This window comes from Phocoena phocoena, chromosome 12, assembly GCF_963924675.1.
Source record: "Phocoena phocoena chromosome 12, mPhoPho1.1, whole genome shotgun sequence".
NCBI lineage: Eukaryota > Metazoa > Chordata > Mammalia > Artiodactyla > Phocoenidae > Phocoena > Phocoena phocoena.
Genome location: NC_089230.1, coordinates 26,581,319 through 26,606,383, shown reverse-complemented (window position 1 = coordinate 26,606,383; position 25,065 = coordinate 26,581,319). Strand labels below are relative to the sequence as shown.

The window sequence follows — 25,065 nt, the reverse complement described above, 5'->3', positions numbered from 1 at the left end:
GGCACCAGAAATAAGGCAGAGAGTGTGGGAGGGCAAGGCAGGAGGAGAGCTTAGATTAGGAAAAGTAAACTTCTAGTCGAGTTTCTAAAGCCACGCAGAATTCAGCAGGTGGAAAGCACCAAGGGAAGTACCTCCTGTACGCTGTCTTTATCGCTCTGGACACTTTAATGCTGGCTGCAAACCTCTCTAGGGATAGGCACGTTGCCTGCAGATTAAAGCAGTCCATGAACCACATGTATCTGCACTTGACCCTAAGGGAAGGACTCTCCCCCTTCTTATTCCCAGCCTCCTGAGGTCTCTTGGTTATTGGCCAGGCCATTGCTACCACCTGGTCCTCTCTGTGGCCCTACTCCTTCCTTGCCTTGCCTTCTGCACAGCTAGAGGGGAAAAACAACAAATCCTGTCCACTCCCAAAGCTGAGATGGGGTAGTGAGTCTTGGATGCATGTTAATTTGCATAGATTTTTGAAAAGCATCAATCTCTTTTTCGCATAACGAGTGAGTTAAGGTCTGGAGTCTTGGGGAATTCCTTGGCGGTCCAGTGGTTAAGCCTCTGTGCTTTCACTGCTGAGGCTGTGGGTTCAATCCCTGGTCGGGGAACAAAGATCCCACAAGCCGCAGCATGGCCAATGAATGAATAAAAGAGATCTGGAGTCTTGGATGTATAAACTGGATTTTCACCAAGTTGTTCACTGCCTTGTCCACTTCAAGCAGCAGCCAGGGCAAATTTTCAGCTGTCCAGTCTCTGTTCAACCATCTAATCCCAATAGACCCAAATATGTGGGGAACCAGGTCAGCTTTCAGACAAATCTTCTTCTGGTGGATAGCAAAAAGTCTCAGGAAAGTATTTTGACAGCAAATTTCCTAGCAGCCCTATCTGCAGAGGAAAAATAAATTTTTTTATAGGGGTAAAATGTTTTCCATGTAAAGCATATCCTTGCTGAATCTATTCAGGTACCTTCCATTTTGAGTTTTAATGGCTTCTTTCTCAAAATTCAATGACTCTCCTTTAGGCTCAGGCCTTGGTTCTCTCCATGACTTAGCTACTACATGGAAGCGAAGCAGGCAGAGAACTACTGACTTGGGGATCAACCCCCAGCACATGTGCACACCCACATGGTGTGAAGTACACAAGGACATTCAAACTTGGTGGATGTTTCCAAAGACCACCACCATCAATTCCTTACCCCTCGGTCTGCACGTGCCCACTTCCCCATTGAGCTGTCCCCCTCCTCTTGAGCCTGGGTTGGCACTGTGACTGCTTTGACCGACAAAATGCAGCCAAAGTCCTGAGAATTTTGAGACCAAAGCATAAGAGAACTAACAGCTTCCACTTCCATCTTCTGAGAAACACTCCGTCTCAGAATGCAAACACCATGTGAGAAGTCCAAGCTGGCCGTGTGGAGAGGCCACAAGAAGAGAACTGAGGCCGCAGCAGAGAGCCCACACCAACATCCAGGAATGGGAATGAGCCTTCCTGGACATTCTAGCCCAGTCCAGCCCCTAGATGACTGCCGACCCAACCAACTACACATGAAACGGAAGAACCGCCCAGAGGAACCTAGTCAACGCCCTAAGTTGTGAGGGATAATAACAGATTGTTGTTAGAAGCCACTGCATTTTGTACGGTTTATTATGCAGCACACAGAAAAGTGAAACACACACTTCTCAAAATAATAAATCGTCACTGTGAATATATAAATGTTGCCCGCTCCTTTCCTGTCTACTTTCTCAGTTAATCCTCAAAACGATGGTAACTATAGGCTTTCTCATCGCAGAGAGGATATGTGAGGCAGAACTGAAACTCAGAGCAAGCCTCCTAATCCTAAAGCACGTGTTCTTCCCACCATGTCTCGGGAACTGAAACGTGTGAACTCTGGGGGGGTCACCTCGCGGCTCCCTGCAAATCTGTCACTTTGGGCACCACGACTGCCACACATCTGCTTCCAGGACTGCGTCGCTCTCCCAGCCCCAAATGCCCAGGCAATGGAGAACTTTTTAAACAGTATCTTAACAAAGTCAGGAGTCATCATTAGATGTCCCCACCACCATGACAATCAAATTAATAAGGCAATATGGCAACATAATAAAAGCGCATCTAAGAGCCTCTTGTTAGATTCAAGCATCAGATTAAGTACTGGATTAAATGGTCTCTAAAGTCCTTTTTATTCCAACAGTCTACGAGCTGCCTGGCACTGTGCAAAGATCCTTGCCTGCACGATCCCATCTAACCTTCTCAGTAGATCTATGAGGCAGTGACTGTTTTGACCTCCGTCTTATAGACGAGAAAATAAAGCTTAGAGAAGTAAGAACACAGAACCAGTAAGTGGCAGGGTCAAAGCTCAAACACAGAGGTCTGTCAGAGCCACAGTCCATGTTTCCATCATTACAGTATATGGCTTCCCTCCCTTCATGAGGAAGACATGATTTTTTTTTTTCTAGTCCTCTGATCAGTGGAGACAGAAATCCCCAATGTGAACATTCCAAGAAACAGTCCCTAACCCTGATGAGCCCTCCCAGCTGCGCCACAGGTCATGAAGTGGGCAGGAATCTACCTGGTACAGCATAAAACCACGGAAGCTGCAGGTAAAGCCAGGACCCCCATCCCCACCCCGGGGAGCAGTCAGACACTGTCCGCTTAAATACCTCAGCCGCAAATCCACACCAACTGTTCTGTAGGGTGTGTTTCTGAGTTGAAGCTCTAGTTTCCCCTTCGAACGAGGCCAAGCAATAACTCAGCAAAGAATTGACCGTAAGGATGACCTCTGGGTCATCCTTCACAATTTAAAAACTAAAACAGCTGGGCACCACTGGTCTCATAGCCAAGTAGGTCAAGTCTGTGCCCTTGCTGTTCCATACTGCCACACCCGATTTACCTTGATTCACCCATGGTAACGAACAGACTGATAGATTACCGGAGTTTTGACTCTTCCCTTCATTACCAGACACAGCAGTCAACAACTGCGTTTTAGGGGACTAGGTAATAGGATATCTGGCTCAACAGAACTAGACAGGTTGGAATCTGTGGTTGGGGAGAGAGGTCATTAAGAGATTTACAGAGCAAAGAGCTTGTCAATGTGATTGCCCAAGTTAAGGCAACAGTTCAGAGAAGGTTTCACATTACACCAACATAAGACCATACTGGGCAGGTTAAACCTATAATAAACTCCATTCCTTCATCTAATATCTTAACACTAAGATGTTGTCTGCAAAACACAGAGTGCTAAACCTGGAAATATTTACAGACTGGGATTATTTTTAAAGAGAGCATGGACTAACAAGTATGTTATAGGAAAATTAACATTTTAATGTTTTTTTCTTATAAAAACCAGATGTTCTATTTTTTGTATAAGAAACCAAATCATAAGTTTATCACCACAATTCAAGAAATATTTGACTTTTCACATTTAAATATTTAAATTTTAAGTAATAAGCAGACAGAGGTAAGTAGTGATTCCCCATTTATTCTGAAGTCAGACTCTACCAACATCCCTAATTCTGATAAGTGCCAAACCCACAAGAAGGAAGGATGAAAGGAAGGAGGGAAGAAGGAAAAGAGAAAGGAAACAAAGAAAGGAAGAAAAGAAGCCAGGGAGGAAGTGAAATCTATCCAACCCTGAGTACGACAATGACAATAAATGCCCCAAACCTGAAAACTCTGCAATCCATGGTTCCATGATCAGTCCAATAGCCAATAAATAAAAAGCAAAAGTTGAGACTGGCTGTCACAAAAGCCAAGAAAGGCAAGAGAAACAGGAAGGGAAACATTTTACAGAGAAAGGAAAGGATATCAAGGACAGTTAAAAATAGTAAGAAGACCCAACTGTCTTTTTTGCAAAAATGAACAAGCTTAAAATTCATATGGAAATACAAAGGGAACGAAAATCGCCAAAACAGTCTTGAAAAAGAAGAACAAAGTTGGGGGCCTCATACTCCTTTTCAAAGTTCCTTCCTTTTCAAGACTTAATACAAAGTTCAAGTAATCAAGACTATACAATACTAGCATAAGGATAAACATACAGATCAATGAAACAGAATCAAGAAATGAACTCATGCTTTTATAGTCAACTGATTTTTGGCAAGAGCGGCAGAAAATTCAATGATGAAAGAATGAACGGTCTTTTCAACAACTGGTGCTGAGACAACTGGATATCCACATGCAAAAGAATGAAGCTGGACCCTTACGTCACATGTTATATAAAAACTGACTCAGAAAGGATCAATGACCTATATTCAAGGGCAAAAACTATAAAACTCTTAGAAGAAAATGTAGGTGTAAGTCTTCGTGACCTCAGATTGGGCAACAGTTTCTTATGTTAAGACACCAAAAGTACAAGCAACAAAAGAAAAGATAGATAAATGGGACTTTATCAAAATTTAAAACTTTTGTACTTCAAAAGATACTATCAAAAAAAATAACGCACAAAATGGGAGAAAATATTTGCAAATCATATATCTGATAAGAGACTTATATGCAGAATATGTAAAGAAATATTACAACTCAACAGTAAGATGAATTTGAAAATGGACAAAAGATCTGATGAGACAGTTCTCAAAAAATGATATACAAATGGCCATAAACACATGAAAAAGTGTTCAACATCATTAGTCATTAAGAAAATACAAGTCAAAACCACAACGCGGTACCACTACATATCCACTAGGATGGCTAGAATCAAAAAGACAGATGATAACATGCATCAGTAAGGATGTAGATAAACTGGAGCCCTCATACATTGTTGGTGGTACCAGAAAATGACATAGCCATTTTAGAAAGTGTTTCAATGGTTCTTCAGAAAGTTCAGTTACCCTGTGAACCAGCAATTCCACCCCTAGGTATATAATTAAGAGAACTGAAAACTTGTATATACCTGTTCACTGTAGCTTTATTCATAGTAGACAAAAAGTGGAAACAACCCAAATGTCCATCAACAGATGAATAAACAAAATATGTTATATACCCACATAGTGGAATAGTATCCAGCCAGAAAAAGGAATGGAGTATCAACACCTGTTTACAACATGGATGAAGCTTGAAGACATTATGCTAAGTGAAAGAAGCCAGACACAAAATGCCACATACTGTATGATTCCATTTATATGAAATATCTAGAAGAGGCGAATTCAGAGAGACCAAAAGGAGTAGTTGCCAGGGACTGAGGGGAAAGGGACATGGGAGTGACTGCTAATGGGTACAGGGTTTACTTTTGAGGTGATAAAAATGTGTTGGAATTAAATATTGACGACGGCGGCACACTTCGTAAATCTACTAAAAACCACTGAATTCGACACTTTTAAAAAGTGAATTTATGGTCTATGTTATAATCTCAATTTTAAAAATAGATTGAAAAAAATTAAAAAAAAAGAGATAAATATACAGAAGTGGGATGGGGAAACAGTACACAGAAAAACAAATGGTGAGGAGATGGGAGAGTGAAGACCAACCACCACCTGAGTATTTTGTGGGCGAGGACTATGTCCCAGCCACTTTCTCTCTCCAAAGTCTGGCACGTGATGCAGACCCAACCAATGTGTATTGAATGAATGAACAAATGAACGAATGAATAAATGAGGAAAAAGGGGATGTTTGGAGCAGACGGCTTCTACATACAGCAATAACGCTAACTCTAAGCACATCAATGTGCTACAGTAAAAAGTAAATGACTTCTGTAAAGTAAAAACTAAATGATTGTTACTAAGTTTGCCTCTTCCCCCAAGGGGAGGGGAAGCCATGTAAGGGGTATCTTTCCCTCCGAGAAATGGGCTGGAGGCATTAGGTAATATTAAGAGCAAGAGACAAGGTCACTTATAGAAATAACGGATGTAGTTCAGACATGCATGAACAAACAGTAAGTGCTATTTAAAGAAATGTCATGTTTATAAATTTCACTTAGCTCACAAGTTGTTTCCTTCTGTGAATCGCAGTACATTGGCATACAGACACATTACTTTTCCTACATCATTACAACAAAATTGACTCAAGATGGAGGAGGGAGTCAAGTGTAAAAGAAAGTCTTAAATTTTCTAGAAAAAAGTACAAATAAATCTCAGATCTACAGATGAAGCAAGAATCTACACTTAAAAGCAACAGGAGAATTCACAAAAGATAATAGTTTTGACTATAAAAATATGTAAAGAATTAAGACAAAAATTAAACTAAACATCAAACTAGGGAAATAAAGTAATACATTGGGAAAAACAAAGGACTGATATTCTTAACATGGATATAATTCATGATTATTTTAAAGGAATCTGGTTTTGAGGGCTTCCCTGATGGCGCAGTGGTTGAGAATCTGCCTGCCGATGCAGGGGACACGGGTTCGTGTCCCGGTCTGGGAAGATCCCACATGCCGCACAGCGGCTGGGCCCGTGAGCCATGGCCACTGAGCCTGCGCGTCCAGAGCCTGTACTCCACAACGGGAGAGGCCACAACAGTGAGAGGCCCGCGTACCGCAAAAAAAATAAATAAATAAAATAAAATAAAAAAGAATCTGGTTTTGAAAATTGGGTGCCATTTTTCTTTTTCTCTCTTTTTTTTTTGGCTGCATTGGGTCTTAGTTGTGGCACGCAGGATCTTCATTGTGGCATGTAGGAACTTTCATTGCAGCGTGCAGGCTTCTCTCTAGTTGTGGCACATGGGCTCTAGAGCGCTTGGGCTCAGTAGTTGCAGTGTGCGGGCTCAGTAATTGCAGCACGTGGGCTCTCTAGTTCGGCGCGCAGGCTTAGCTGCCCAGCAGCATGTGGGATCTTAGTTCCCTGACCAGAGAGGGGACCCGCGTCCCCTGCACTGGAAGGCAGATTCTTAACCACTGGACCACCAGGGAAGTCCCAATTGAGTGCCATTTAATGAGATGTTAGGAACTAGAGGAGGGGACCAATTTCTGTAGGGAAATGAGTTTGAAGGTTATCTGTGGGATCACAAAAGATGTGGAGTATACATCAGACAGTTAAAGCTACAGCTAGGGAGTTCTGAGCTAAAAAGACATAGTAGGGAAATATCTGACACCAAAAAAGGCATTTTGTTCATTTCACAGGGACTAAAGGAATGAAATCCACCTAATCCCCCATATTGTTACTAGAAACCTGTACAACTAAACCTTTCTACTCTAATCTTTTTATTTATTGTAATTACCACTATTATTATCAAATAATAATAATATTATTATTACTATTAGAAGATTCTGTACTATCTTGACAACCCAATATTTTAAAACATGTTTCCTTTGGAAATGCTCTTTTAGAAAATTCAAGTTTCACCCTGAGAACTGATTTTCGAAACAAGTTTTTAAAAGATCGGGCTCTGTAATGGTTTTTTACTAAAGGAAAGAAAGAGAAAGGAAGAAAGAGAGACAGAGAGAGGGAGAAAGAAAGAGAAAGAGAGAGAGAGAGAGAGAACTTAATCCTTGGTAAAGTCATCCTTAGGTAAACGAAATGTTTCTAAGCAAATGTTTCTAAGTAAATGTGTCCCTTCTCTCTCCTACTCCAGCATTACACGGAAGAGTTAAGGGGGTATCATCAGAAACATGAGTCAACATCAGACACATGTGTCCTTCACTGGATGCATAAAAGATAAGGCTGAAGGGAGATGATTCCAAGATAAGCCAGTAAAGCAACAGTAACTATTCAGATAAGATTTTTTTTGAGGGGGGAGAGCTTCTTTTGGAATGGACAAATAGACAAAGAATACAAGGGAAGGAGCCTGTCTGGTAGTGAGAGCACCTTCAAAGTAATCCAGGGTTTATACCAGTACTGTAGTCAGAGCAGCTCTCCACTCGGGAGTGACTGGAACCTAAGGTGAAGAAAGCCTTAAAAAGCAGTCAGAGTTTTTAAAAAATTTGTTTCCAGTGTAGGTTTACGAAGTGAGATGGCACTAAGTAAAAAAGATCTCTTTTAAAGAAAGAATCATTTTTACTTAAAAGTGGCCAGTGTTATATGCAATGAAGTGTTTCAAGTGGCTGAGGAAATAACAAAAGCATTTTTGATCTCAGTTCTTATTCTTTGAGCTTCAAAAACCTATGAAATCCAGCCATTGGAGAGAAAAGAATGAAAAACTTACCTAGCCTGAGCTATCCATTTTTTTAGTGAACACTTTCACCTCCTGAACAAGTCCAACACTTCTGTAAACTGAGTTCCAACAACAGTAAAGAACACTCAGCTTAAGCTGTATCACTGTGAATTCAAATTTATTATCTAAGTTACAGAATTTCACAAGGAAAAGCAACTCTACTTTCAGCTAATTACAATTAGCCAAGAAAACAAGTACATTTACAAGGGGTCACACTCCAAAGTTCTTTCTGGAAGAAGGTGGTTGGGAATTTGTATTCCACGTTCCCCCAGAAACAATGTTAAATAATACTTGAGCCCACAAAGGCTTACTGACCTCATCGCGTCTCTAAGGTATAAACACCGGCAGGACCAGGCAAGGTCCCTTAGCCTGGGAGCAGGGTACACTGCTGCCAGCAGCTGCCTTCTCTTTCTGCTTCTCTCACCAACACATTGGTTTATTATTTTTAATTATTTTTATTTATCTATTTTTTAAAATTGAAGTATAGTTGATTTACGAGGTTGTGTTAATTTCTGCTGTATAGCAAAGTGATTCAGTTATACATATATATACATTTTTTTCATATTCTTTTCCATTATGGTTTATCTCAGGATATCGAATACAGTTCCCTGTGCTAGATAGTAGGACCTTGTTGTTTATCCACGCTGTATGTAACAGTTTGCAGCTGTGAAACCTGAACTCCCGGCCCACCCCTCCCCCAGCCTCACCCCGTTGGCAACCACAAGTCTGTTCTCTAGGTCTGTGAGTCTGTTTCGTAGACGGGTTCATTTGCAACACACTTCTTTAAAAACTACTCTTGGTTATACGCCTCCCGTTGTTCACCAGCAATCACTCAAAGACACTATTCCAGACAACCACCGCCACCTACTCTCCTGAAATTGCTCTGGCAAAAGTTATCAGGGGCTTTCTAATCTCCAAGTCCAGCTATTTCTCTGAAACATCCAACTTTACTGACTTCTGACCTCTTCCTGTCGCTTTCAGCTAGCTCACTCTTTTCCTCTCTCTTCCACTCTCTGAACTTTCCCCCGTCCCTTGTCTTATCTCTTGACACTTTACTTTCTCACTAGCTGATGCCTTCCTCTGTCCATCTTTAAATGCTGATGTTGTCTCTGTTCCACCATAGGCCCTCTTTTTATTCTACCTCTTTCTTTTGGGGAGTCTCACTTATTCTCAGAATTTAAAATGCCTGGCATGTAATAAGTGCTTTCACTGTTATCCTTCAAAACCCAATTCAAATATCATCTTCTATCCAAAGCCTTAGCCAACCTCCTCCACACTCCCCTCTTCCCCAGAAGAATCCTCTGTCACTTGTGTTCTCAAAGCACTTTAAATAAACTTCTAATATAGCAATTAGCAATCGGCAATCAGCATAGCCTACTCTATCTTTTTTTTTTTTTTTTTTTTTTGCGGTACACAGGCCTCTCACTGTTGTGGCCTCTCCTGTCGCGGAGCACAGGCTCCGGATGCGCAGGCTCAGCAGCCGTGGCTCACGGGCCCAGCCGCTCCGCAGCTTGCGGGATCTTCCTAGACTGGGGCACGAACCCGTGTCCCCTGCATCGGCAGATGGACTCTCAACCACTGCGCCACCAGGGAAGCCCCTACTCTATCTTTATAGCTGGTCTCCTGCACTGGACTGCGAGCCCCTCAACAGAAGGGTTGATTTCACTGAATTCAGTTAAGTGCGGCCACTTCATGATCAAGCACAGATCTATAGGTCAAGCACAGATACAGAAGACCTGGGGGATGTCAAGATCCGTCAAATGTGATCTTTGCCACCTAGGAACTTCACTCACACTTAAGTAGAAAAGACAGATATCAAAATCAATTAATAAACACCACTAAGGGAAAATGCAATATTCATTCATTCAATCCATCAATACGTATCAGGTGCCTATTAAGTGCCAAGCACTGTATTAGGTACTAGAGATGCAGGATAAACAAGACAGACAAGGAAAAGAGACGTGGAATTATACTTTAATGATCCTCTAAAGTACCTGAAACTGCTTCTTCTATGTCAGACCTTTCTATCAAAGGATTTCTCATTATCCTCTAACATTGGACTTGACTTCTTCGGTTGTTCCTTCTTAGTCATTTCACATATGATGCAACACTTGTGGAGCAACAGCTTTTTTTTATATCCTCCAAAGAATCAAGTAAACAAATTAAGATGTATTTAATAGTTCTTAAGAGATTATTTTAAGCGGTAACAGGTAGACTAACATAAACATCAATAAAAAATCACACAGATCTTAAAGAGGGGCTAAAAAATAGAAAGTTAAAGAGTTCCATGATTATTCTTAGCTTAAATAAAAAAGAATGCTAAGCTCCAGCTCATAAATAACTATGCAATATGCTGGATTTAGGAAGGAATTTCCCTGGTGACCACATATTATAGCTCAAATATTGGGCAATACTTTCTTCTGTGGTTAAAGCGGACAATTAAAAGACTGGAGAAGGTAATTCTCATAGACTAAATATAAAGTCATCAGAAGCTCATAAGCCAGTTCACGTCTTAGGTGGAGCTTTCACAATTTGGACCAGGTAACTGAAAACTGAAAGCAGATTAGGGCCTTGGATTCTCCAATCATAGGGTCTTTTTTTTTTCTCCTTTAATGCTCTTAGAAAATCGTCTCAAATTAAGTTGGCTTATCCTCTGGCACAGAACTCTGTTTAGGGAACACGCTCTTACTCCCCTGACAAATAAATAAAGGAGAACCAACCCAAAAAAGTGGAATTTGAAAACAGAAAAATCAGGGCTGCTTCATACATCTGTCTCTGCAAACTTATTCCAACATGTCTAATGATATTTTCATAGGAAAGCACAAACGTATGAAATAGTGGTGGCCTGGGAAAATTAAGGCATGACAACACATAAATATCATAGTACAATTTTGTTCAAAATTCCCAAGCAGTGTCACAACACAGTGGCAACAGCTTTTGTGTGAACAAACTTGCTGCTAAGGATGGTGTCTAGTCCCTCTTGGGCTATTCCAAGATTAACAATGAATGGAAAGAGGTAATAAGAAGAAGATACCAGCCTTGGATAATCAAGAGATTATCAATCACGAAGAATGTTCACTATATATTTAACAAGATGAAACCTGCTTCTTTGATACAACAGAGTCTTATTAAATGCAGAGTCCTGAGCTCTGAGCAGCTTGGAAATTGTGAAGTAGCAATTTTCCATTACTTATCTCCCTTTCACCAAACAGTGAAAATATGATTCAATGTTGGAGGCAAACCAGAGAGATAGAGCAATATCTTAACTTTGGTTCCAAGTGTATAAGAGATTTGGCTGACACAGAAAAGTGTCACTATCGTGCTATCAAGGTTTTACCTTCTCCGAGATTTCATAAATGGGCACCGAACGACAGTTATAAATGTAACCATAAAACTACACAGAGGTTACTTGAGCTCAGTCACCTACAGTTCTTGTCTGCCTTTTTTCTGACTTCTGTTGCCTGAAACAAAGAATCGAGAACAGGATTCTGTCTGGACTTTTAAACTTTCTGTAAATCCAAGCAAGCCATGCCTTAACCCTGTCACTGATGAACGCTAATGAATATTTACATGTTAGCCGCTTGTAAACACTCCTGCAATTTACTTCTTCATTAGTACATCTTTGCATCTAAGTCATTTCTTCAAAAGAACCTTAAAAAGTGAGATTTGGAAACATACTATGTTCGTGATAAATATGAACTTTTGTCAATTATACCTTGGTGTGACATAAATCAATCCAAATAAAAACTTATGACCAAGTGTGTCACTCATTTGAATACATGCTATATGGACCAGTAAACACTCACAAAATACTCCTGGAAATTAAATGTTAAGTCAAAAGCAGAGCTGACTGTGCAAAGATTTCATAATGCTGACAACCCTTAATTTTAGACCTTGGAAACAACACAAATGCAGACTTGCAGGTTGACGCTAGTAAACACAGCAGGATCAGTCCTTGTGTAACCCACTCATGTGGCATATTTAATGATCAAATAAATGTTCTACACTACTGAGTTATAAAGGAAAGAAGAGTCTAGGACTCTATTAAGAGTCTAGGCTAGCATTTCCTTTCCAACTTTATTTCAGATTTACCAACTGCCAAGTGTACTTTAAGCACGTGAACTACTGGCAGCACTAAGTTGCTGGGCAAGAAAAGTTAGGCAACCATTGTCATAACTCACGTGCAAGCTACAGCATTGTTCTCGAATTTCACTAGATCAAGCCAAGCAACTTACACCCCAACCCTGTTTTGCAACACACACACACACACACACTCACACACACACACACACACAGAGAGATACATTAGGTTTTAAAGCCAGACTCTGCCACTCTACATAGTCTAGAAATCTTTTCTTACTCTGACTGTATATAAATAGTAAACAGTAAACTGACCAAGAGTTAGTTTTGAAAAGCTAAAATCCTACTATCTAGATCCGAAGATCTGAATTTTCACTGGATCAACCAAAGCTAGTTTCCCAAGACCAATTCCTAAAAATCTAGAAATTGTCTTGGTAGAACTAACATACATCAACTGTATGTATGTGACTCAAAAATAATTAGAGGACTTCCTGGTGGTGCAGTGGTTAAGAATCCGCCTGCCAATGCAGGGGACACAGGTCCAAGCCCTGGTCTGGGAAGATCCCACGTGCCGTGGAGCAACTAAGCCGTGCACCACAACTACTGAGGCTGCGAGCCACAACTACTGAGCCCGCGTGCCTAGAGCCCATGCTCTGAAACAAGAGAAGCCACTGCAATGAGAAGCCTGTGCACCGCAACTAAAGAAAGCCCACATGCAGCAACGAAGACCCAACACAGACAAAAATAAATAAATAAAAATATAAATAAACATTAAAAAAATAATTAGAAAGGTTACGTAAAGTGTACACTCATAATGTTCCTTAGAAAGTTCAAAGGTAGCCCAGATTTCAACCTTAGTTATTTTTATGTATACCATAACACAGATCTGGTTCTGCAAGCATCAACAAGGTATCTAATATGTGTCTGCCATTTAGATTCCATTCTCTAAATGGAATTTTGTTTGTTTACTATCTTCATTCTTGCCCAGCCACTCAGTAACTTGGCATTCAAGCTGACTATTTTCTGTCAACCAAGGACCATACATAGGCCCCAGGCATTATCAACAAGCAAGTAACACAATTTTATCATGGACTATACGCCTAAGGAATCCTAAATTGATACTACATTGTTGGCATGTTGCAATTACCTAAAATAGCCTCAATTTTTTTCACAAACTGAAAGGATTAATACAAGAGAATTTAAATACAGATCAAATTCCACTACTGTAGAAACAGTATATAAGAAAAAAGATTCTAAGTCTCAAGTAATAGCTCTACTTGTTTCTATGAGTCATTATATAAAAAAATTCTTCCACGTTAAAGAATTACAATACCTCTTTGAAGTCAATTTAATAGATTTTGTCAATATTTATAAAAGACCTTAAAGGTTTTTAATAAAATCTGGGTATTTATTTAGATAATTTTGGAACATGATACTGATTTCATATAAAAATAAAGTGAAGAGCCTAACGCGTAGCTTCCAGGTGTGTAAGATTATTATTTTCAATGCATTTTCACATCTGTTATAGCAGTAATGAACATTGTTCTCATGTGTCCAGTTTAATGAAATCATCCATATTGTGAAGTGCTTAAAAAACTTTCCTTGGACTTTTCACCTATTCACTACTTAGAGCATCACCTTGCATGTGGTAGGCTCCCAATAATTATTTACTAAATTGCTGAATTCAATGGGCAGACTGTAAGACCATAAAAGGCAGAAATTGTACTCTTAACACAATTCTGTGCAGACGTTAGGAAGAAATCTTGCAGATTTTAAGTAGTCAACAAATGCCTACTGATGAGAAGACTGTAATTTAAATGTTCTCAAACAGAAAATTTATTTCTAGCAGACAGGAGAGCATAATTATAAATGAACAGACTCTGGGATCAGACAGTCTTAGGTTCAAAACTTGGTTCTACCAAGTGGCACTGGGAAAGTAGATAACTCTGCAGGGTCTCAGTTTCCCCATGTATAAAACTGATCCACTGGTATTATCTGCCTCATAAAGACTGAATAAGTTCAGGCATGTAGAGTGACTGGCACGGCACCTGGCTCTCAGTAACACATGGTGTTCATTTGGGTATGACTTGCCTTAAATTACAAGATCAAAGTAACATATTTGGTGTGTGGAGTCTTAGAGCAATCCCACTACTGAGCATATACCCTGAGAAAACCATAATTCAAAAAGAGTCATGTACCAAAATGTTCATTGCAGCTCTGTTTACAATAGCCAGGACATGGAAGCAATTTAAGTGTCCATCAACAGATGAATGGATAAAGAAGATGTGGCACATATATACAATGGAATATTACTCAACCATAAAAAGAAACAAAATTGAGTTACTTGTAGTGAGGTGGATGGACCTGGAGTCTGTCATACAGAGTGAAGTAAGTCAGAAAGAGAAAAACAAATACCATATGCTAACACATATATATGGAATCTAAAAAAAAAAAAAAAGTCATGAAGAGCCTAGGGTTAGGACGGGAATAAAGACACAGACCTACTAGAGCATGAACTTGAGGATATGGGGAGGGGGAAGGGTAAGCTGTGACAAAGTGAGAGAGTGGCATGGACATATATACACTACCAAACGTAAAATAGCTAGCTAGTGGGAAGCAGCCGCATGGCACAGAGAGATCAGCTAGGTGGTTTGTGACCACCTAGAGGGGTGGGATAGGGAGGGTGGGAGGGAGGGAGATGCAAGAGGGAAGAGATATGGGAACATATGTATATGTATAACTGATACACTTTGTTATAAAGCAGAAACTAACACACCATTGTAAAGCAATTATACTCCAATAAAGATGTTAAAAAAAAAAGAATTGCCTTACAGTACATTAGCAGTTTGGCATCTATTAGCAATTTCATTGCAGCATTCCTGATTGTGTGCGTGCGTGCGCGCACATGTGTGTGTGTGTGTGTGTGTGTAATATCTGCTCTTCAAATTATCCTTTGAACCAATTTTATTATCTTACTGTTTTTTTCATGGTTTTCTCTGTAGTATACTGGGGAAAACCCTGGATTATTTGGGATTCAGAAGAGGTGAGTTCGACTTCCTACTCAACCAGTTGATTTATTCTGGCCAAGTCAAATACCCTTCTCCAAGGAGGAGTTGCCTCAACTGTGAAAGACAGAGGACTACACTGCCACATCTATTTGTTTTCTGAAGCAAATAAGATAATCAAAAGAGGACTCCATTGCATAGAACAATTTACATTATCATTCTGATTTAGCCACATAAAATCACCTACACCCCAGTGTGACCAAACTATAAATTGGAAAACACCTAGCTGGAGGTAAAAGCCGCTGTGGTCCCTGGACAACAGGAATCAAACTCCTGGTCCTGGGTTGCCTTGGCTCTAAGCTGATACTTGTCACAATGAACTTATTAGAAAACGTGAATGTGATATCAAGAGGTATTTGACATGTAATAGCCTGGGTTTCCTTAATTCTTTGGGGATGATTTTTAAATAAGAAATAGGGGTAACAGATTCTGAAAGGAGAGAGAATTCTCTGGCTTAGGCAAATACCTGGTTTTATATGGTTTGGAGTCAGTGGTCAGATGGCCTGACATCCACTGATAATTCACTAGAGTAGTTCTCCTCCATGTTTCTGTTTCTTAAGAGTTCTTAGAAGAGACTAAAAGTATTGGAAAATACTAATGTAATTGGTCACAACCTCTTTTAAAGCCTTGCTGTACAAAGAAATATAACTTCCTTCCTGCATGAATCATATACCAAAGGCAATTGCTTTGCCCATTGTTGATTACCTACTGTAACAGAAATGGTTTGCTTGTGGAATGTTTACTGTTACCTTGTGCAACTTCTGAAGCATTCAAGTTACACAGATCCGCTCTGCTAGGATTTTCAGTAGAAGATGCTGTTAACATTTAAATTTTTTCTCCTCTCTTCTGTGTCCCCCTAAAAAAACTGCCACAATGTAGCCTGGGTTCTGATCTTTTAGTTTTCTTTTGGAAAAAAACAAAATTACAAAATAAAAAACATAAGATGTAAGTGCTCACTTTCAAACTTTTTTGGAATAATTAGACAAGACTTTAAAAATCAGCTTTGTCTCATAGCGTCTCTCCTTCGCCAGTAATCTGACACATATTTTAATGAGTTTCTTTTTTCTTTTTTAATAAACAAAGTTATTTATTTTTTTATTTTTGGCCACGTTGGGTCTTTGTTACTGCGCGCACATTTTCTCTAGTTGCAGCGAGCGGGGGGCTACCCTTTGTTGCTGTGCGCAGGCTTCTCATTGCGGTGGCTTCTCCTGTTGTGGGGCACGGGCCCTAGGTGCGCGGGCTTCAGTAGTTGTGGCACGTGGGCTCAGTAGTTGTGGTTCACGGGCTCTAGAGCGCAGGCTCAGCAGCTGTGGCGCACGGGCCCAGCTGCTCTGCAGCACATGGGATCCTCCCGGACCAGGGCTCGAACCCATAACCCCTGCATTGGCAGGCAGATTCTCAACTACTGCGCCACCAGGGAAGCCCTTGATGAGTTTCTTAAGTCAACATCTCCAGCCAGAGATAAAAGCCAATATATTAAAGCAACGAAAGAAGTCAACATATTAGAATCACCAGTGGATTTTAAAATAAATTATAATTTTGCTTTGCTTTCCTATTTTTCTTTTATGACACTAATAAAATTTGCAAATCTAATTTTGCTCCCTGAAAATAAGGGGTAGCTTTCTTAAACAGCCAGTTTCCCCACATATCTATATCCAGTTTATGGGACAGTGAGGCTGTTTTCTCAAGATATACCTTTCCCAAGGCTGCTGGTTACCGGTTTCTTCCTGATACTCACACAGCTGTAGTTCCTGCAACACTGCCCACTCCCACCTCATTTACTATAGTCTCAACTCTCACCTTGCCTCAGGCAGAGCCGGGTGCTGTTTGAAGGGTCTGCTTAGGGCAACTACTTGCAAAGCAAAACCAGTTAGTACCTGTTGGTGGAAACTTGCACATTCATTGGGCTTTGTGCTTGTCAACCTCCCACTGCTCCACAAAGAAGCAGTGAACCAATTTTATCCTGCAAACCAGAAACAGGAACTGAACGGGCCTCTCTCTAACCAGGCCTCCAAAACAGGAAGCAAGGGACAGTCCCTGCAGCCACCAGAGGGGAACTGACTTGTAGCAGAGAACTCCCAGAAGGCTGGCACCAGCCACGGCCACTGGTGAGACAAGGCCAAGTTGTGAGCCTATAATTAGGCTTCACCTAGAGGTGGAACCAACTTGAACTATCAACTGATGAACATATGAAGCAGACAAAAGGCAACCAAATTGAAGCAAGAAACCAGGATCCCAGGAGCCTGGGAAGCAGGACCAGTGGGGACAAGCTGCAGTCGACTATCTGGGATGAGAAATGGGTGCTCTAAAAACAAATGTTATTTTTGTGCTTTGGAGTTTTGTTTTTCGTTTTGCTTTTTTCCAATTTTCTAGTAAAGCTCTTTTTGGAAAATTTTAACTTTGCCTCCACGAAAGCAAGAGGAAGCACAGTGCTCTGAGCTCACAGGGGCAAGCAATGATATGCCAGCAAAAAGTCAACAGCCGAGAGAAAAACCATGAGTGGGCCTCTACTGGGATTTTTTTTTAATCACTTCCTAAACTAGACTTTTTCTTTATGACTTTGCCTATGTTTGCTCTTTTGATAATTTTGCTAAGGCTTGTTTCTTGGGTGAAGAAGCAGTGACGAGGTAGGAAGGGGCTATAAGGTGGTTTAGACTAGAGGTTCTCAAACACTGCTCTGTTAATTGGCACGATAAAGTTTTCATCCATCATGGTGAAATGGGAAAAAAGAATAATAAATAATGTGTTTTTCCATACATTTACTGTATGCAAAAAGCTATTCTTTACTCTAAGGTTATGCCTTCCCTAATTCAACATAAAAAATGTGTTTTCTTTTTAAGAAGTCATGGCAGTAGCTGGCTGGTTGTCAAGTTTTCTTTTTCTCTCTTTATAATACACTTACCTGGAAAGATAAAATGTTGACAAACTCATGTCAGTCTTCAATTTTTTTAAACCGGTTCATGGGAACCAATATTTAGGAAATACTGACACCAGCCAAGTATACTTCTCCCTCCAAGTATATGAGACAGTATATATGAAAGCCTCACTGGATTTAAAAGCAGAAAATGCAGAAGTGGGCGGGAAGATTCTCAGGAACTTCTCAGTCTGAGATAGAGAGGAGACAAAGGTTATGTTTGCTTTTGTTTTGTTATCAAATAAGACTGGAAGTCCTAAGGAGCTGTGCTGGAAGCAAGTGGAACCAAACCCAGAAAGTTCAGATGCCTGTCCAGTGACATGGCCCAAATGGGTGACTTTTATCACAAACCCAAGTAAGGCGGGAACACTATAGAGATGAAAATATAAAGGCTAAATTCTTAAAATTTCAGCCTCCATGTGTTTCCTTCCTGTTACCCACTGTTGCTACTGGGTGAAAGTCTGAGTAAGAGATTGCAATACAGAGAGCCTGCCTAAGAGAAAGGCCAGGCGAAGTTCTGGCTAGGGGCAGGGAAAGGGGAAGCAGGCAGCCATCCAATCCTGAGCTCCCTGAGAGGGAGTGAGGTGGCCTTGAGCAGAGCACTGTCCCTGGGTCTTACATCAGCTGGAAGTCAAGCCCCATAAATAGGTTTGGAGGGGACGAAGGTGAAAGTGTTTATGGATCCCCTGCCGTATCACTTCCTCCTTCGCTGAGCATCCTTCCTCCTCCGTCCCTGCCCAGGCTTCCTCCTCTCCCTAAAGCCACCCAATCCTTCCTTTGTCCCCTGCCTCACCAGAGCCCCTCTTCTCAACACCACCAATCCAAAGTGATGCTCGTACATCCAGCCAGGATGCTACCAGAAGCTAGATGAACGCAAAAGTTCCTGATTCTCACACAGGGAAAGATGTATTCAAAGTCCCAGTTTCAGGACTTCCCTGGTGGCGCAGTGGTTAAGAATCTGCTTGCCAATGCAGGAGACACGGGTTCGAGCCCTGGTCTGGGAAGATCCCACATGCCGTGGAGCAACTAAGCCCATGCGCCACAACTACTGAGCCTGAGCTCTAGAGCCCGCGAGCCACAACTACTGCACCCTCGTGCCACAACTACTGCACCCTCGTGCCACAACTACTGAAGCCCACGTGCCTAGAGCCTGTGCTCCGCAACAAGAGAAGCCACCGCAATGAGAAGCCCGCGCACCACAACAAAGAGTAGTCCCCGCTCACCACAACCAGAGAAAGCCCACGCACAGCAACAAAGACCCAACGCAGCCAAAAATAAATTAATTAATTAATTTTTTTTAAGAGTCCCAGTTTTAGGTTGGCAGGAACATAATTTCCTGAATGTTTAAACAGATAAATGGGGTTCACACTTCAAGTACACTGAATTAACAAGGCTTCTTATAGTCTAGTCCCAAATTTAACCACCATCTATAATACTATTTCTAAGAAAAAGTGTGCTCCTGGATCTAAGCAGCAACCTTGAATCATTTAGCCTGAATGAACGAATATAACTTCTTTATGGTTCAGTTTTTCCATAAGCAAAGTAGGGGAATAATAAAGCCTATACCAGCCATACTTCACAAAACTAACGTTCATTTTTTAAAAAATGTTGAGACCCTGCCAGTTGGGGTCTGTCTACCTGAATGGAATAGTTCTGCATCGCTAACATCTGTATCACTGACATCTCTTAGCTTTTACAGAAATTTACTGCCTGCAATGCAGGGGGCTGGGAAGGGGTGTTGTTAGCTTGGCAACTGCCATCTCTGAGTGACAGTATTGTATATGTAAGTGCAATGAATTTTCATAAAATCTTTGATAGAACATTAGTTTCCTCTCAGAACGGGAATGAAAGAGAGAATGACAAGTGTAGTCAACGAACAAACTCGATTACAGTTGAACGATAATCAAATAGGGAAAAATCAGTGAAAACCTTTAACTGCAATCTATTCTTTCGAAAGATACCAGTACACAAAGATAGCGGAAGCTTCTAAAAATGTAACCAAGCTTTAAGTTCTTATTCATTCTGTTAAGCTGAGCTGTTCGAACACCAACATTCCCTTTTAAATGTTGAGGCCCTTGTTAAGTCCCTCTTGCTTACCATTCTATTGCAGATTGGGGTCACCTCTGAACCCCACTCCCCAGTTTGATTCTAGAGGCTATTTCCTGGAAGCCCAAGGCATTCCGTGTAGCCCCTCACAACCAGGACATGAATCTGCGCTTCTCACGGACCCTGAGCTCCTGGAGGTGGCAACGTGATAGATATTAATACAAGCAGTTCATTCATCTCTGTGGACTGAAGTGATTCATTTTTTAATCAATACTGTCACAATTTTAAGGTTCAGAATTTGAGGGCTGGAAGGAATCTTAGAACCCAATTATTACAACCCTTCTCTGAGATTTTAAATTACTTGCTCCAAATTAGAGAAGAACCAGGACCAGATCTAGATGTTGAAACTCTTGTTCCGATGCTCTGTCCCCACACACCCTGCTGCCTTCCCTTTTCAAACTCACAGGATTACATGAGGGAATCTTAGAAATTTACTCCAATCTCCCCCTCTACTTCCATCCTTGGTCAGGTTTATAGGCCGCTGAAGGAGACAAAGGGCCTCACTCACAATTATGTGGTCCAGAGCAGAGCCAGGATGAAAACTCAGATGAACTTGAGGGATGATGTTCTTCCCACTATATCATAATGGTTCAACTTTCGAGCGGAGGTAGTGGATGTAGAGCAATGGTCAGCATGGGGCCAAAACCTTGCCAGGTCTGTTTTTGTAAGGCCTGCAAGCTAAGATTGGTTTTTTCCATTCTTAAATGGTTGGTGGAAGAACATCAAAAAAGAATAATACTTTGTGAATTACATGAAATTTAAATTTCATGTCCATTAACAAAGTTTTACTGGAATACAGCCACGATGATTTGTTTAGGTCCTCTTGAGTAATACCTGCAGAGTTGAGGAGTTGTGAGAGACACCTCCTGCAAAGTCTAAAATGTTTATGCCATCTGGCCCTTTACAGAAAAATCTGCTGAACTCTGGTAGAGGACGAGCAAGCACTCTCTTAGAAATCAGAAGTCAAGTTCTACTACTATCTAACTTGGCCGCCCTCGGTTTAGAAAAACAAAGGGTTTGGACAAAACTGATACCATCCTTATTCGGTCACATCTTCAACATCTTCATGCTGAATGAGGAAGCTCAGAGATCATGTCACAGGCAGGGGTGAAACTGGGGCCTGCCCAGGTTGAACAAAGCAGTGGGATGGGACAGAGCTGGCCCGGAAACACTGGTTTTCCTAGAGCGTGTCCTCCTCCCCACTATTCCACATTGCACCAAGATGGCTCATAAGGTCCCTGCCAGCTCTCTGCCACATGAGTTTGATGCTTCCCTCTCTTGATTCTGAGAGTAAATTAGCCCAGCTAAATGCAGATAACAAGGGCGAAGCCGGGCTTTTTAGAAGCAGGCACCCAAAGTGAAATCCTCCATTAACCAGTTGTTACCTATGACCTTGGGCCAGTGATGGACCCCTTGGTTTTCTCATCTAAGAAGGATGCTAACTAAGTACTTCCTTCACAGGCTTGTTTGGAGGATTAAATGAGATACATTTCAAATGTCTGGTCCCTTCTGATCTTTCTCTCTCCCTTTCCCAGAGACAGTATTTGGAGAATAAACAGTACGTGAGCCTTGTTAGGAAACTCTTTCAAATTAGCTTAGAATTTAAGATTACTTTTATAAAAAAATACCCAAACTATCAATGCAATAAAAACAGGCTTATTATTTCACTGGGTGTTTTCCTCACATACCTTTCAGTTCTTTGAAACTTCTTCTAAATTATAATCCAAAAATAAAAGTGCTGTAATTTTTAGAAAAGTTATATTTCTTGTTTAGAAAAGCAAGCCACACAAAGAACCAACCTAAAATATATTATACTCATGTCCAGTTATGAAGACCAAGACTGTAAAATACACCCGAACCAAAGTCCTAGTTTATTTAGTCTGGCTTCCTTAACATGAAGTTCTTCTTGTTCTTAAAATATTCAGCTTTGGCTGAATTCCAAGACGGACACAAGCCTACTTCAGGTGTTTTGAAGAGGTTGAAGAGAATTAGAACTGGAAACAAGATTGGATTATAAAGCCTTCTATGTGATCACAAATGCAAGAACCTTATTGCTTGAAACCACCATTAAATCAAATTTTATGCCCCCACTTATAAAAAAAGTAAATACGTATATATCCTCAACATTGGTTGTACAGGGTGCTAAAGGTTAATTTCAATAACATGCTTTCATCCCTAACATTTGCTAACAGACAGCAAATTGCTGCAGTCACTTGAATTGCAGGGACACTTTCTGAAATCTGTAATAGGTTGAAAAGATTTTTTTTTTCATGAATTATTCTAGCAACCACTTTAATGGGCACACTTTAATGGCCAATCTAATCTTAGTTATTAAAATAGCATATCAGTGTTTTAAACAATGTTAAAATTATATACTTTCCAGGGGCTTCCCTGGTGGCGCAGTGGTTGAGAGTCCGCCTGCCGATGCAGGGGACACAGGTTCGTGCCCTGGTCCAGGAAGATCCCACGTGCCGTGGAGCAGCTGGGCCCATGAGCCATGGCCGCTGAGCCTGCGCATCCGGAGCCTGTGCTCCGCAACGGGAGAGGCCACAACAGTGAGAGGCCCGCGTACCGCAAAAAACCAACCAAACAAACAAAAAATTATATACTTTCCAGCCCATCAGGGCATATGGAGTAATAAAAAACAGGCCTTGGTTCTTTCACCAAAATCCTAACAAAGATATCATACAAGTTTAGTGTAAATTACAAAGTTGCTTTTGGAAGTAATTACTTGAAACTTCAAATTGGTAAGAGATGGGAAATCAAACCTCTAAACTTAAGGTAAAGGGAGCTGGGAAGATCATGACATAACATGCAAATTCATACAGACCCGCTCTGCCTGCAGCTGGCTGAGTGGCAGAAGTCATGATTTCTGTACTCTCAAAAGTACACAGAAAAAATGAGGACATCATCTAAAACAGGCACAGGTATATACAGAAGGAAAATGTGGGCCAAACCTAACAGAACAGAAACCAAAACACTAAATGTAGAAAGGCTGACTGGGGCAAATATCTCGCAATGCACGAGATCAGAAGTTCTTTAAGAGGACCACACGCACCCCGGGCTCCTGGTGGCTGGGCAGTCAGACTCTCGCACAAATACACTCTCCCCAGAGCTGCGAGAGGCCGCCCGGAGCAGTCACGCAGCGCGGCTCGCTACCTCTAAGATGGGGCAAGAAGTAAATAAGTAGGAAGCACGATTGCTGCCCAGAAATTGTTTTTTCCTGCCCAGGAAAGAAAACACTCTTCCCCCTGCGGTGGCCTGAGAAAAAGTGAACCCTGACCGCGGAGGATGGGGAAGGGGTTGCACACGCACCTGCATTGTAAAAACGGTCCAGCACCGCAGTTTCCCCAAAGTCCAGTTTCCCGAAATGCAGGGTCTCCAGGGTGGCGCCCACCGTCTCGCACGCCTGCCGCAGGCACTGCAGGGCCTCGCTCTCGGCCACCACCAGCTGCCCCTGGCTCGCTTCGTTGATGACATATGCCACCGTGGTCCGTCGGCCTCCTTCGCCACCAGAGTTGCCCCGGCACCGGGTGGCGCTGCTCCCGGGGGTGGCACTGGGACACGCAACACCAGGGGCGGCGGCACTCTCCACGTTCCAGAAGCTGCCCGGTGGCGGCGGCGGCAGCTGGTTCTCCTCGCCCTCGGCGGCCGCCGCCGCTCCTCCCCTCCGGTAGCTGCCGCCCTCGGCCAAGGGTGGCACAGAGAAAGTGATGCCCTCGCCCGCCTCCACGTTCATCTCTCCCGGCCGGGCTGCAGTGGCGGCGGCGTCCCCCGCCCAGCCGCACCGTCTGGCCAGCCACAGCTCGGGGCTGCTCCGCGCGCGCCTGGCTAAGCAGCTGCCATCCCGTGTCGCGCCGCGCCGCCGCCTCCTCTCCGGCGCCCTCTCCCCCGAAGGGACGCCGCTGCCCGGCGGCGGCTCGCCCCTCCTCGGCGCCTCCGTGGCCGCGCCGCTCGTCCGCTGCAGGGTGTAGAGTACAAGGGGTGGGGAACCGTGTTGAGCGGGAAGAGACAGCGCTTCCTTTTCTTGGCGGGCTGACAAGTCGGCTAGCGAACCTGCGCCGCGGCGCGACTCAAGGGCGCCCCTCTCGGGGTGCGGTGCGCCCTGGCCACCCGGAGTGCGGTCCTGGTTCTTTCCGTGCCGGGCGCTCTGGGAGGGGTCGGGGAGGGCGCCCTCTGGGTGGGGAGCTACCTGGCCAGCACCACAGAGGCGGGCCGACTCCCCGGACCGCGTCCCGGAACAGCTGCAGCGGCCGCCGAAAGGATCCGCCTTCTTCCTCGGCGGCGGCTCCCCTTCATCTGCTCTGTTTCCTCCTCCTTCCCCGGCCTCGTTTCTCTGCCGATTGCCGCGCCCGCTTCGTCCTGGCACCAGCCTGGCCGCTCCAGTCTCACCGCTCCTTGCAGCAGCTCGCCCAGTCGGCCACCGGCTTCTTGGCCGCCCACTCGTCGCGGCACCGAGAGTCAGGGCCCACCCGGGGGGAGGGCGCTGCTGGGAAGCTCGAGTCCGGACCAAACCGACTGCGTCGCGGCTCCCGGACCTCAACCCAGCCCCGAGCGCCGCCCGGGGCCAAGGTTCTGCACCGTCACCCACCGGGCCCCCCACCCAAGAAGACCTGGAGTAGGCAAAAGCCCGGCGCGCACGCGATGGCGCAAAAAAAGTCTCTCTTGCGAATACTCGGGTCTTCAGAGCCAGCGCAGGAGGCATTAGCAGCGTTCCCCTTAGCCAGGGCGCCCCCCTCCGGCCCCAGCCGGCCTCGCTCTGCAGCGCGGTCCGGTTAAGCGTGCGGCGCTGGCAGGACTAGGGCAGCATCTGGAGGCCAGCATTGCGCGGGGCGG

At 42.9% G+C, this 25,065-nt stretch overlaps 1 protein-coding gene across 1 annotated transcript in view; it reads right to left on the bottom strand.

The window, feature by feature from the left end:
- The window catches only part of MAP3K5 (mitogen-activated protein kinase kinase kinase 5), a 216,462-nt gene extending 191,791 nt beyond the window's left edge, over positions 1–24,671 (bottom strand). The window contains exon 1 of the mRNA XM_065889145.1: positions 23,545–24,671. Coding sequence (XP_065745217.1) covers positions 23,545–23,968 — 424 coding nt within the window. The 5' untranslated portion in view covers positions 23,969–24,671. The remainder of the gene's footprint in view (positions 1–23,544) is intronic.
- Positions 24,672–25,065: the final 394 nt, after the last annotated feature.